This window comes from Macaca fascicularis, chromosome 11, assembly GCF_037993035.2.
Source record: "Macaca fascicularis isolate 582-1 chromosome 11, T2T-MFA8v1.1".
Classification (NCBI taxonomy): domain Eukaryota; kingdom Metazoa; phylum Chordata; class Mammalia; order Primates; family Cercopithecidae; genus Macaca; species Macaca fascicularis.
This window is the reverse complement of record NC_088385.1, coordinates 99167960-99181699: the sequence shown is the minus strand read 5'-3', so window position 1 is coordinate 99181699 and position 13740 is coordinate 99167960. Positions and strand designations below refer to the sequence as shown.

At 40.4% G+C, this 13740-nt stretch overlaps 1 protein-coding gene across 1 annotated transcript; it reads left to right on the top strand.

The window, feature by feature from the left end:
* The first annotated feature begins 371 nt into the window (after positions 1-371).
* On the top strand, positions 372-3090 carry BTG1 (BTG anti-proliferation factor 1). The gene is made up of 2 exons (XM_005571849.4): positions 372-829; positions 1770-3090. The coding sequence occupies exons 1-2, from the start codon at positions 682-684 to the stop codon at positions 2135-2137; spliced, it is 516 nt and encodes a 171-aa protein (XP_005571906.1). The 5' UTR covers positions 372-681; the 3' UTR covers positions 2138-3090.
* The last annotated feature ends 10650 nt before the right edge of the window (positions 3091-13740 follow it).

Sequence of the window (13740 nt, the reverse complement as noted above, 5' to 3'; positions counted from 1 at the left end):
GCAGCGCACTCTTGCAGAAGGATGCACTGGCGCAGAGCCTGGACCTGCTGAAGCGGGAAGGCGGAGCTAGGGCTGGGGGCGGAGCTTTCACACGCGCACCCTCGCTTCCCTCCGTCCTTCGACACAGCAACTGGGTCTCCAGCCGCCACTCCGGGTTTATTTGTTTACAAGCGGATTACGTCAGCTCCTCCCTCTCTTCCCTGTCTCTGGACCCGCCTCCTGGACTCTTTTCCCGCCCCTTTCGGCCCCGAACCGGCTTGCGTCACAATGGTGCGATATTCGGATTGGCTGGAGTCGGCCGTCACGCTCCAGCTACGCCACTTCCTTTTCGTGGCACTATAAAGGGTGCTGCACGGCGCCTGCATCTCTTCGCCTCTTGGAGCTGGAAATGCGATTCTTGAGATATTCGGATGCTGGGGAGCTGGAGGCGGAGGCGGCTGGGGAGGTCCGAGCGATGTGACCAGGCCGCCATCGCTCGTCTGTTCTTCTCTCCTGCCGCCTCCTGTCTCGAAAATAACTTTTTTAGTCTAAAGAAAGAAAAAAAAAAGTAGCCGTCCGCCCCTCACGCCCTCTCTTCCTCTCAGCCTTCTGCCCGGTGAGGAAGCCCGGGGTGGCCGCTCCGCCGTCGGGGCCGCGCCGCCGAGCCCCGGCCGCCCCGGGCCGTCCCCGCACGCCGCCCCCATGCATCCCTTCTACACCCGGGCCGCCACCATGATAGGCGAGATCGCCGCCGCCGTGTCCTTCATCTCCAAGTTCCTCCGTACCAAGGGGCTCACGAGCGAGCGACAGCTGCAGACCTTCAGCCAGAGCCTGCAGGAGCTGCTGGCAGGTGAGCAGGGCGAGGGCGTCGGAGGGACGCGGGCCCCACATCCCTGGGTCAGAGTCCGGCCGTCGGGGCTGCGGGAACCTCGGCAGCGCCCCGGGGCCGGTCGCGCTTGGGCCCCACCGCGGGACCGGTGTGGTCGCGCTGGGTGGCCGCTAACAGCGGCTCCCCGCGAGGCTTTGGGGGCTGGACGGAGGGCGCCCCCTCCCCCCAGTTGGCAAAACGGAGTGGAGAAGAAAACACGCACAACAAAGAAACTTAAACCCACCGAGGCGGGAGCTGCGGTCCGTGGACCGTCGGCGGATTTGGGGACAAAGGAGCCGCGGGGCTGGGGTGGGTTCGACGCCCCCTTCCCTCAGTCCTCTCCAACCGTTGCGTGGTCGGCGGCCCAGCCCCGGGGTGGGAAGCCGCGCCACTGCTCCGGAGCCAGCTCAGAACGGACGTGCAGTCTCCCCGCGCCTCCTGCTCCTGCCCATTAATCATCGGATTTGTCACCGGCACAATTACAGCCCTTCCCAGAGCGTGGTTTAGGGTTGCTTGTTTTTCTTCCCTTCGGGGTTAACAGTCCGATGGCGCTTCTCATCTCCAAAGCCACCAACTCCATTGTGTGCATCTGGGGTGGGGTGGAGAAAGTAAACAGTTTCTCGCCTGGCCATAGGTGCCACTGGCTTCCCGGCTGGCCGAGGCTGCGCGCCTGATTCCTGTTTTGGCGGCTCAACCAGTTGGTTCCTGGAGATTGTTTTGTCCCGTACTACTGCGTTATTTCTAAAACCCTGCCCGCTTTTTCTCCATCCCCGCACATACACAACAACGGATGCAATCCTGGACATTTTAAAAAGTTGATAGTTTTCATTTTCGCTCCTCAAGGGATCCTGGGGTAGGAGGAAATCACACTGGGAGCTAACGATCCTAAGCGTTGTTTCTCTGTTCTTCTTTTTTTCTATAGAACATTATAAACATCACTGGTTCCCAGAAAAGCCATGCAAGGGATCGGGTTACCGTTGTATTCGCATCAACCATAAAATGGATCCTCTGATTGGACAGGCAGCACAGCGGATTGGACTGAGCAGTCAGGAGCTGTTCAGGCTTCTCCCAAGTGAACTCACACTCTGGGTTGACCCCTACGAAGTGTCCTACAGAATTGGAGAGGATGGCTCCATCTGTGTGCTGTATGAAGCCTCACCAGCAGGAGGTAGCACTCAAAACAGCACCAACGTGCAAATGGTAGACAGCCGAATCAGCTGTAAGGAGGAACTTCTCTTGGGCAGAACGAGCCCTTCCAAAAACTACAATATGATGACTGTATCAGGTTAAGATATAGTCTGTGGATGGATCATCTTATAATGATGGATAAATTTGATTTTTGCTTTGGGTGGGCTCCTCTTGGGGATGGATTATGGAATTTAAACCATGTCACAGCTGTGAAGATCTGGCACAAGATAGAATGGTAAAAAAAAAATTTTTTAAGTGACAGTGCCATAGTTTGGACAGTACCTTTCAATGATTAATTTTAATAGCCTGTGAGTCCAAGTAAATGATCACTTTATTTGCTAGGGAGGGAAGTCCTAGGGTGGTTTCAGTTTCTCCCAGACATACCTGAATTTTTACATCAGTCCCTTTAAAGAAAATCTGTATTTCAAAGAACCTTTCTCTGCAGTAAATCTCGCAGAGGAATTTGCACTATTACACTTGAAAATTGTTACTGTTAACCTTTTTGGCAGCTCAATAGGAAAGCTGAACGTTTTAAACATGGTAGTACTGGAAATTTTACAAGACTTTTACCTAGCACTTAAAATATGTATAAATGTACATAAAGACAAACTAGTAAGCATGACCTGGGGAAATGGTCAGACCTTGTATTGTGTTTTTGGCCTTGAAAGTAGCAAGTGACCAGAATCTGCCATGGCAACAGGCTTTAAAAAAGACCCTTAAAAAAGACACTGTCTCAACTGTGGTGGTAGCACCAGCCAGCTCTCTGTACATTTGCTAGCTTGTAGTTTTCTAAGACTGAGTAAACTTCTTATTTTTAGAAAGTGGAGGTCTGGTTTGTAACTTTCCTTGTACTTAATTGGGTAAAAGTCTTTTCCACAAACCACCATCTATTTTGTGAACTTTGTTAGTCATCTTTTATTTGGTAAATTATGAACTGGTGTAAATTTGTACAGTTCATGTATATTGATTGTGGCAAAGTTGTACAGATTTCTATATTTTGGATGAGAAATTTTTCTTCTCTCTATAATAAATTGTTTCTTATCTTGGCATTTTAATCAATCTCTTGTCATGATTATAGAGGTTTAGCTAAAAGTATTTTTTCTTAGAAGACAGGTTCTATAAACTGTGAATATCAGTTGCACACTGGTCATGCTGAAAAAACATTTGAGGAATGAAGATGCTCTGTGTATACATATTTAGGTGTTAGAGGCAACACAGGAATAACATGCTTTAAAAATTTCTAAAGTCAAAACATGGACACATTCACAGGCTAAGGATCTCATGAAATAAGGATAAGAGACCACGGTAGCATCTACCAAAAATGTGATAACTCAAAAGGATTACATTTCATTGCTTCCCTGTTGAAGTGAAGATAGAAATGTTCCATTCTGACCCACCTTTGAAAAAACGATTACTTTGCCCCATGGATTCCTTGTTCAATTAGAAATTTCCCGGGGCAGGTGACCCATAGTCTTAAAAGAACAGGCTAAACACTACAGAGAGATTGGTTGCTTTTTGCTTTTCATCACCTGCAAGATTTACATAAAAATCACATAAGCTGGAATTCAACAAAAGGTATGTTTATGAACTTTTATTCTCAAAAGTTGAAATGCTTTCTCGATTCCCCATTTTCAGACTTTTATTTCAGATAAATGCTAAGAACCTAAGTGGACCTTGATAATGCTGTAGTGTAGGTTAGTCCACTACCCCATATAATAGAAGGACTTGCTGTTTCGTTGTAGAGGATAACAGCGTTTTTCAGTGGAAATTGAAAGTGGAAAAATTGAATTTTGCTGTACGCAGTTAACATGTAGTGGCCTTTTTTTGCTATATATGTATAAACATGTTGACACCGGAAATTCGCAGTCTGCATTAAAATCTGTAATTACTTGAAATCAGTATCTCAACTTCAAGTAGTTATTTCTACATGCAGGATTAAATTATTCTGATTTTGTAGGCAACACAGGAATAGGCCGCTGAATATGCAGGTATTTAGAGTACAATGTGGGTATTATTGGCACGCCATTCTGGAGAGTTTGAATTCGTAGACCCACAACACATGACTACCCTTGCCAATTGTTATGGCTTTAATTTTAAATCTATTCTGTGAAAAAGCTCCTCGGTATTTCAAACTTGAATTACAATAAAAACACCCGGTAGGGTAGTTTTTAAATGGGTCTTACCCCCGTGCTGACTACTATTGTTTACCAACTACATTTCACCTGGTAACTCCTTTGAAACTTAAGTACCGCAACCATTTTTTTTTTTTTTATCGTAAAGCCTTTTTTCAAATGGAAAGTTGTTTTTGAAGATCTTGACATCAGACTTTTTCGATCTTTAAAAATGATGGAAACAGTTAATAAAAATGTTTTAGAATTCAGGTGATGTCTGGCTTGTGAGGAGCTGTTCATAAGTGTCTCTTTGAAAGGCTTGCACACATCACTCTGAGACCAGCTGTTTCCTGTGACTTTAACCTTAACCTTCCCCAGACAATTGAGCTGAACCTATATCTGAGTACAGTAGCTGTTTGTGTATTTCTTGTTCACTGTTCCTGGGGAATGTTTTGAAATATTTTATTACAAATTCTTTTAAGATAGGATGACTATTTTCAAAATTATTGTTGCCGTTGGCACCAGGAATTCATAGTTGTGATTGGCAGTAAGTTTGAGGAATGTTACTTTCTAAGTTTTAACAGGTAGTTTTGAAATTTCCTTTCTTCCAAATTTAAGTAGTGCCTCCCTCTGTAATGTTGAAACAAGGCTTCAAGTGGATTGTATAGCAAGAGTTATCCTGGTTCACGCAGGATAATGTGGCTGTTATCTTTGTCATCTGGAATGGGAATCACATGTTCTTACCCTTATTCGCAATATTTCTATAATAATAGACTGGAAAGGCCACCAGAAAGTGGCTTTCTGGTACATTGCACAAATAGTTTCCTTAAGTCATTATAACTCACACATTGCAAGTAATTAATTTTGTTTTGTATAGGTGTTGCAGATTATGAAACTGGCCTTCAAGTTAAAAGGAAGGAAGCAGTATTCCCAATGGCTAGTGTTTAATGACTACAGGTTTCCAGGCTCCCTTTAATCTTGGGAACAAATAAATCTACTATTGGACTTTTCCCTGCGTGACTTTTAACATTTCTGATACTCTCTCTTCTTCCTCTTTACAGAAGAGAGGTATGATGACTAAAGTTGTAGTTTGCATATTGAAGTTTAAAGATATTTAATCTCCCCTTTTCACCCCTATTTCAGATGATGCGATAAAATACTCTTGATAGGCTATATGGAGAACATTTGTCAGTAGTTTTATCTATGCATAGAAGTCTTAAAAACATATCTTGGATTGTCTAAAACTGAATAGATTTCTTATCTGAAGGTATACAGACTGCAAATATTTTAGACTCATCTCTCAGTCTCTGCCACTGAACTTTTATATATGGCTGCTATCAAAATATAACTGGTTTATTTTCATATTTGGAACATAATATAACAGTATCACAAAATCTTTTACAATAAGATAGTTTGTATTACTAGCTGACTGAGCTGCTTAACTGAGTCCTTAAGTCATTTAATATATAGGACTATAAATAGAGAAACCTGTACATTATTTGATCTGATTTCTGGTTATGCCTATAGATCTTTATTTATCCCTATAGACCATTTTCTTCTGATGTTTAGTGTTGTATTTTTGAAATGCTCCTAAACAAGTAAGCCTTAGATTGTATTAATCCTGAGGATTGATACCATTTCCTCAACACTTTGTGGAGTATGATTGATACCAGTTTCTTTTTGACTGCAGGTTTAACTTGGCTTATCACTTTTCGTACTGCTCAGTATGTCCAAGATAGGAATAAAAAAAATGGACTTCAACTTCTGACTGTTATTGATGAGCCTTTTCATGATATTTATCATTTTAGTATTGAAGATGCAGTGTTCTTTTGGCAATCACGTATGCTTAGAAGAGAGTACTGATGCTCAGAGGTGAAATGATTTGAATCTAGAGTTGGATAAAAAGGGAAAGGATGGGGAAAATGAAAACTGGGAAGCTAAACTGAGAAGGAATTGCAAGGTTTGGTGGTAAAATTCATTCGCTATGGTCATAGGTGTATATGAAGAGAGGTTTGCACAGCACAGTCTCTTGGCAGAGTTTAGGAATCACTACTCTAGGATTCTGCAGTTCATGAATTGTCGGGGAGACTCTGCACTCAATTTGTTTCTGTGAACATGCAGGTGAACGTGGTAGTACAGGTGGAACTTCATGGGAACTGGGCTTGGGGAAGGTGTGGATGGGAAGCACAAATGTCTCTCAGTATTTTCTAAAGGGAGAATATTTTTTAAGGTATCTGTTGTAAACCACTTGATGATTATAGCCTCTTTTCTTGTACCTTTAAGTTGTGAAGGCCATTTGTAACCCCATTCCTGGTGGTAGAAAAATGACCAAGTGTAGGCCAGACATATAACATCACATTAGTACCATTACAGTTAATTGGATTCCTGTATTTGGAGAATATTACATCAAACACTACGTATAATTTCAAACTGTAACATTGATAGGAGTTACTTCACCCATGGGTACATTTACTTTTAGTGATTCTCTAGATGGTCATCTCCAAAGTTATTTTGTCATTCTTTTAGAATATTTTTGTATGTATTTTCATGTGTGCCTGCAAAAGCATGTGGCACATTTTCTAAACAAATATACGTATATTTGACATACACTAAAAATTTTGTTGATAGGATGCATGATCAGAAATGTTTAGAGACTATTTCTTTCGATTTTCACTAAAGTAGATGAATATTTGCTCTCCCCAAAATAACTCATAATTATGTTCTTTAAGTGGTAAGTCTTAAAATGACAAGTTATTGCAGCAAGACAAAGAAGATTGCCTCGTATAAGTTTAACTTATCTGCATAAGTCTTTATAATAATAAAATTAAGTCATCCTTTACAGCCAACAGATATCCAAATTGTGTTACACCAATTTGAAATCTATATGTTCCCATATATTCAACTATGTGTTGCTGTGTGTTGAAATTCACATTTTTGTTTCTCAGAAGTTTTTTTTTTTAAATCTTAGGGTCTTTGTAACATTGATATGCATAGTTGTAAGAGAACTGAATTAGCAAAGTTGTAGATGGGTGATTTAATTATTTTTAGTAGTTATGGCTTAGCCAGAAAGGCCCTGTATCTTTTCCCTCTTGTTCTGAGGCATCCCTAAATTTTTGAAGGAAAAGATGACTAACAAATTGGAATTTATTTGAGAAGATTCTATCAATGACCATAAGCCATAAAATGATTAGACTTGACAATTGCGTTATGAGCAGATTTGAGTACACTTTCTAGTAGTTGTCTTGATTTATGGCAATTTTGTCGCCTCAAGTCAATAGACTAAATGGAGTTGTATTTCCCACAAATTATACTTGTGAGTCTTCAAGTTATCAATATATATTCTTATTTGACCTTCCAACAACTGGATGAGGTTGGCAAGTAGGTCAGTATTTTTTAATCTTCATTTTATGGATAGAAAACTGAGGCTTGGAGAGCTTAAGTAATTTGCCCTAAAGCCAGACAGCTAGTAAACAGCTAATTCACAATTTGAATTCAGGCTTTTGTGATCACAGAATCCAAGCTCTTAACTATTGTTATATTGTGATGCATGATTTATCTACCTTCCTTCACACTGTTGGAACATGTATTTTAACCTCTCACTGCCGGTTGGCCATCTTTGGTTATTTTTCAGCCTTGAAACTCTTTCACTCTCTGTGTTCAGGAGGCATATAGCAGTCTACAATTAGGCTCCTTTCTTTGAGAGGCAGTTGGAATTTAGCATAAAGAATATTAATCTGGGACTCAGACCAATCAGTTGCAATCTTGACTTGTACCAACTTGTGACTCTGGACCAGTTGCTTAGCCTCTCTGAGCCCATCATTCCATGTGTAATAATGGAGACAAGTCATTTGTTGTCAAGGTAAACATGAAATCATATAGCTAGTGAATGTTTGGAATTTGAATACTCTATCATGGAGGCCAACAAAATATAGCTGATTGTTTTCGTGTGTGTGTGTGTGTATGTGTGTGTGTGTGTTAACAATTTGATCACAGTATGATTGTTAGGAGTTTCTTGAAAGATTGCTTAAGCCTATAGCTGCAAGAAATGTACTTGCATTTTTGAAATACAGTAATACAGGAAGGAAAATGAACTGCTCTTCCATTGTGAAGGATGGAAATAGACAACCCAGGCCTTGCATCTTATTTTATAGAGCTTTCCTGAGCTGTGTGCTTAACATTGTGGTTTTCAGAGCTATTTTCTCAGTAAAAAAGAGTCCTTCAGATCCTTTGTCTATACTGAAGACACCTTAAGTTGAGAGATGGAGTAATGCAACTAAACGTATATAGCAATATAGCCCTCTACAAAGCATGTTTGCTTCCATTATGTTTTTTAATCCTCACAACAACACTTTGCTATATGAAGTTGACTTTTCCCAGGGTTTTTAGTCCTTCAAACCATTTGTATGTGGTCATGCTTTTGCAAGAGATTTTCAATCAGTGATTTTTAAACAGAACTCAGTGGTTCTCAATCTCTTCTTAATCTAGAGTGGTGTGAGTATTTCCTTCACTGCAAAGAAAAACAGCCTTTTCATAAATTGTCAGTTTGGATTTGAATTTCTTCTTGTGATGTAACCTGATGCAATGTTTGTCTGAATCACTAATAATGTAATTGATTTCCCCTAGCCAGTCATAAATGAGTCAGTGATCATTGATTCTTTTAGTTTATACTCAAGTTGCCTTTTCTGTGTGCAGATATCCTCATTGAATAGCTTGCTGTTGGGCTTGTATAGCATTATGGTTTACATCAGGGAAGTAGATAGCCAGCAGAGCTTTGTGCTAACTTATTTTGCAATCCTATAGGAAACAAAGGACTCATTCTTAAAAGAACCTGAAGAGACTTTAGGGAAAATCAGCCTCTGACCCTTTCAGAAGTTTTGCATCTTAAAGCCTCTGTGTAGTTGAGGCCATGCTTGGAGTTGTGTGTAGCCTTATAAATCAGTCAGTGTGCCCCTATAATATTTAAGATTGTGATGTAAGAATAAGAGTTTGGAACCCATTGAAACAAGGGTTAGGTGGCCGGTGTTATCAGGAATAGTTACCTCTCTCAAGCCAGTAGTCACTGTTACAGTTAAAGATGGAGCTCTTAGGTAATGTCACTAGATACAAGCTCTTTTTCCCTAACTCTCAGATTCTTGCATTTTTTTCTACTACCCTTTAAGTCTGTCAGTTATTTTTTAACTTTCCTGAGATATTTTCTGGTCATTAATATACAAACGGTGTTTTTGTCTTGTGTCTATCACCTATATCTCTTACATTCATTTATTAAATACATACTTGTTGAATCCCTCCATGTGCCAAGTACTGTGGTAAGCATTAGGGTTGCAAAAATAGTCACTGTCCTTGCCCTCAATGAGCATGAAACCTAGTAGCAGAGAGAGGGTTATCCAACAAATGTTGGGCTGGATCTGAGACATGCTAAGGAGAAGGGAAGTGGTGAAGTGGTGTCCTGAGAGCTCTAATAGAGAGATATAACTGTCATAGAAAGGTTTCCCAGAGGAAGGGACACTTGAGCTGAGATCTGAAGAATGAGTAGGGGTTTAAGTGGAGAAGGCAGGCAAGAGAGAGAGAGAAATATGCACAAAATCTGGCTCAAGAATGATGGTGAATGGGAGGGGCTGGACAAAGACCAGTGCAACTGGAGTGGAGAGAAATTAATGGAAGTGAGGCCAAATCATGGGGCTTTACAGGTAGAGTGACCATTTGATTGATAACCATTTACAGATTGAGTGACCATTTTGGTTGATAAAATAATTTTATCAACCAAACCATGATTCTTGAGAGTAAGAGAGGGTGCTATTAATTATTAAACACAGACTATAAGCATCGGCCAGGACATATGGTCACCTCGCTTTTATAGGCCTTGTTAACAGTATTATCTCTTTTTAAAGGCTTGGCAGCCAGCAGTGTGTTTACTTCCTATGAAAGTGTCAGGGAATTTAGTCCAAAAAGGATCCAAATGGAACTCAAAGGCTGGGTTTTTCCAAACGGCTAGATTGAATTTTTTTTTTTTTTTGATATAGATATTAGTGACCCTTTTATGTTTTAAAAGTTTGGCATAAAAAGATGGATTTTATTGTGAGCTACTAGATTAGACTCACTTTCATGGTGTATGAAACAGCACAATTCAAACAGATCCTGAATATTTTCTACATTTTAAAATTATACACTTGTCATTTTTGCAAAGGATTTTTATTTAAATAGGATTTCTTTTTTTTTTTCTGAGATAGAGTCTCACTCTGTTGTCCAGGCTGGAGTGTCCAGGATAGAGTGCCCAGGCTGGAGTGCAGTGGCGCGATCTCGGCTCATTGCAACTTCTACCTCCCGGGTTCAAGTGATTCTCCTGCCTCAACGTCCCAAGTAGCAGGGATTACAGACGCCACGCCCAGTTAGTTTTTGTATTTTTAGTAGAGACGGGTTTCACCATGTTGGTCAGGCTGGTCTCGAACTCCTGACCTCAAGTGATCCACCTGCCTCAGCCTCCCAAAGTGCTGAGATTACAAGCGTGAGCCACTGCACCTGGCCTAAATAGGATTTAAAAAATAGTTTCATTTTAGGTTTACATTTTGAGTTTAAGTACCTCCTGGACAATAACGTCCAAAGTATGGGCCGCTTAAATTATTTTCTTTAAGTTGATGTAAAAATTTGTATAATATGCAAAGAGTTCAGGGAATTGTGCACACCCATGTAATCTACACCCTGATTAAGAGATAGAACATTTTTGCCACCCCAGAAAATTCCCTTTTGGGACACTTAAAGTTTGATTAAGAAATACGGCTGTGCAGCCAGGCCTCAAATTAGAAATAAGTTGTTTGCCCTCTCCTTTTATAACTTTATTTTTGCTTCCTAAACATGTGGCAGTGGTTACTTTAAACACGAATCCAATTGTCTCCAGAAGAAACCGTTGCCTTTCGACTAGTTATGATTTAGTGGTTAGTAATATAGTACATCCCTGCCCAATTTGCTATGGGTTTTTTGTCCTTAAAGTAAAATCTGAGTCATATCCCCATCACTGACTCATCAACTTACTAAGGATTGCTTGTTTATTATTAGGCCTAAGCGTTAGAATCTTGATCAATCGAAAAAGATTGTGATAATGTCACATTTACATAATACCTTTCTCTCCTCCCTTATTTTTCATTTCAGCCTGTTTATGTCACTCTGTAGTGAAAATAAGAAGGGAGGACAAGTGTCAAGCCAGTGTTCTATAGCTGAGTCCCTAGCCTTGAGGACTTCTTTTCCTCTCAAAATTCTCAACATCAGTTGCCAGAGAGCAGTTAGAATATTGACCTAAGTTACAGTGCAATTCGTTGTGAAATTGATTCAATTTAAGGGTTATGTGTCACTCTCTTGAAAGATTCTTGAATCAGAGACAAAGACTTGTCCTAAAAACACTGTTCTTAATGAGTTTGGGATCTACTGAGGGATAGTGATTGAAAAGGGAGCTTACTCCTTTTTTCCCCTGTAGTTTTCAGATTCTCGTTTGGAGCCTGATCTGGGACCAGATCTTGAATTAACTATTTTTTTTCCTGACAGAGTCGATCTGTTCTGCTTAGCAAAACCTCTGCTGTCAAAGCACTGGTGGGCTGTGGTGGTGGTTTGTAGGCATTTCTTTTTCAGTTCAGTAATACATAGTATTTCAGTACCAGTTGGGCTTTTTGCCTTTTTTTTTTTCCCCCTCTATACTCCATTTTAGAAAGAATGGCAAATCAGTGAAGATATAACATGGGTTAAAGCCAGATTTGGTCAGTGGAAAGACTTGTTAATAACCCATTTTCAACTGGAGAAGCTGCTACTCTGATGACACATTCATTTCACTAGTAGGTTTGTTCCTCATTTTAAAAAGGAAATTTCGCTCATTAAGCACAGGACTAGTCAATGTGACATTTAATTCTATGCATATTGAGGACAATTTTTTCTTCATTCCTACCTCCTCTTCCTGGCTTCTTGGCAAGCCGTCCCAGTGCTACCAGGCGGCTTTTGACCCCCTGTTCTGCTGCTCTGCTTCTGTAAAAGTCTGTCCTGATGCCTCAGGCACTTCCTGCAGCCTTCCTGAGTGCAGGGACTGTGCTAAATACCTTCGTGCATCCCCTCACTGACTCCTCATCACAAGCCTGTAAGTGTAGACATTTGCTGTTCTAGTCATCTGTCATTTGAGGATGTTATGATACAGAGATGTTATATCACTTGCTCAAGGTCACACAGCTATGGACCGACTTGGGGCTAGCATCCAGATTTGTGTAAGATCAAGCACTAGCTTCTAACCAATACATATCACCTCCTCAAGCATTGGTTTCTTTTCTGATCCTATTGCATTGTAATTGTTTGCACTCATTCTGATTTTTCCATTAGACAGGAAGATATTAAAGTCAGGGACAACTCTTAGACCAGAGCTTTAGAAGATGCCAACATTAGATTAACAGATTGTTCAATTATAAATATTTATTTAGCACCTACTATGCACCCAGCATTGTTCTGGGCACTTGGAGACATAGCAGTGAACCAAACAAAAATCCCTGCCCTCAGAGAGGTAAACAAGCAAAGAAAACGTATGCTGTATTAGATGGTGACAGGTGCTGAGGATCAGAGCTGCTGTGTTGGTTCTGTGAGTGTTACTTCCTGGAGTTGTGCAAAATTGTGCATGGGCTTGTCTGAAAAAGGAGAGAGGGAGGGAGTTAGTTGCTGGAGTAGAACTATTTTAAGTAATATAGTCAGGGAAGGCCTCAACTGATAAGGTGACATTTAAGCAGAAACTTGGAGACCAGAGAAACGGCTCAGGAGATATCTGGGGAAAGAACATTCCATTCAAACAGTTGAGTGAATTCCAAAATCCTTCTAGACGTATCTCTCCCCAAATATATAACTATAATTTGGCATTCTTGGGTACTCTATTATAATGTCAATCAACCTGATTTTTGGCAATTGTTTTCCTGACCACTTTTTATTTGTTTTCTGGTTATTGCATGCCATAGGAGTCAGCACAACTTTGATTTCTGGAAAATTCGGCAGGGCTTCTGCCCCGCCCCCACACATCTTCTTCCTTTTAGAGATAATTGCAAATCATAATAAACAGGCTTATAAGAAGATCTGAACTTCAAAATATAAGTCTGATTTTTAAAAAAACTGTATATCAATAAATATAGACTAAGAATTGCTGTTCAGTATAATAAACAGGTTCAGCAAGGTGCTCAATGTTTTGGTAGGACATATGGCTAGGCAAGCTAACAGACAAGTGTTGAAAACAAAAAGTTTTCTTGCTGATGTATAAATACCTGGGAAATTCAGTTATCTCGAATGCCTATTCCTTACAAAGTCTGAGATTACAGTACAGAGACTTGTTATCACTTAGAGCCCCTGGTCGTTTGTATATGTCACTGAAGAGAAAAACAAGGGTACATTAACTTTATCATACAGTCACTTAAACATCATGGGAACACTTAACTTTTTTTAAGGTGCTGGCAAGTATCTGGCCTATTCCTGCATTACAGAAAGTCCCTGGTGTTAAGACATAAAAATGAATATTTCTCTGGTTCCACTTTCCTTATCAAAGATAGATGAAAAGGTACTTTCTCAAATACATTTCACCATGAATTCTAC

Bases quoted from the DNA above. Each gene is read 5' to 3' on its own strand.
- BTG1 (XM_005571849.4), top strand. From the start codon at position 682: ATGCATCCCTTCTACACCCGGGCCGCCACCATGATAGGCGAGATCGCC. The intron at 830-1,769 runs GTGAGCAGGGCG...TTTTTTCTATAG, and splicing joins CCTGCAGGAGCTGCTGGCAG to AACATTATAAACATCACTGG.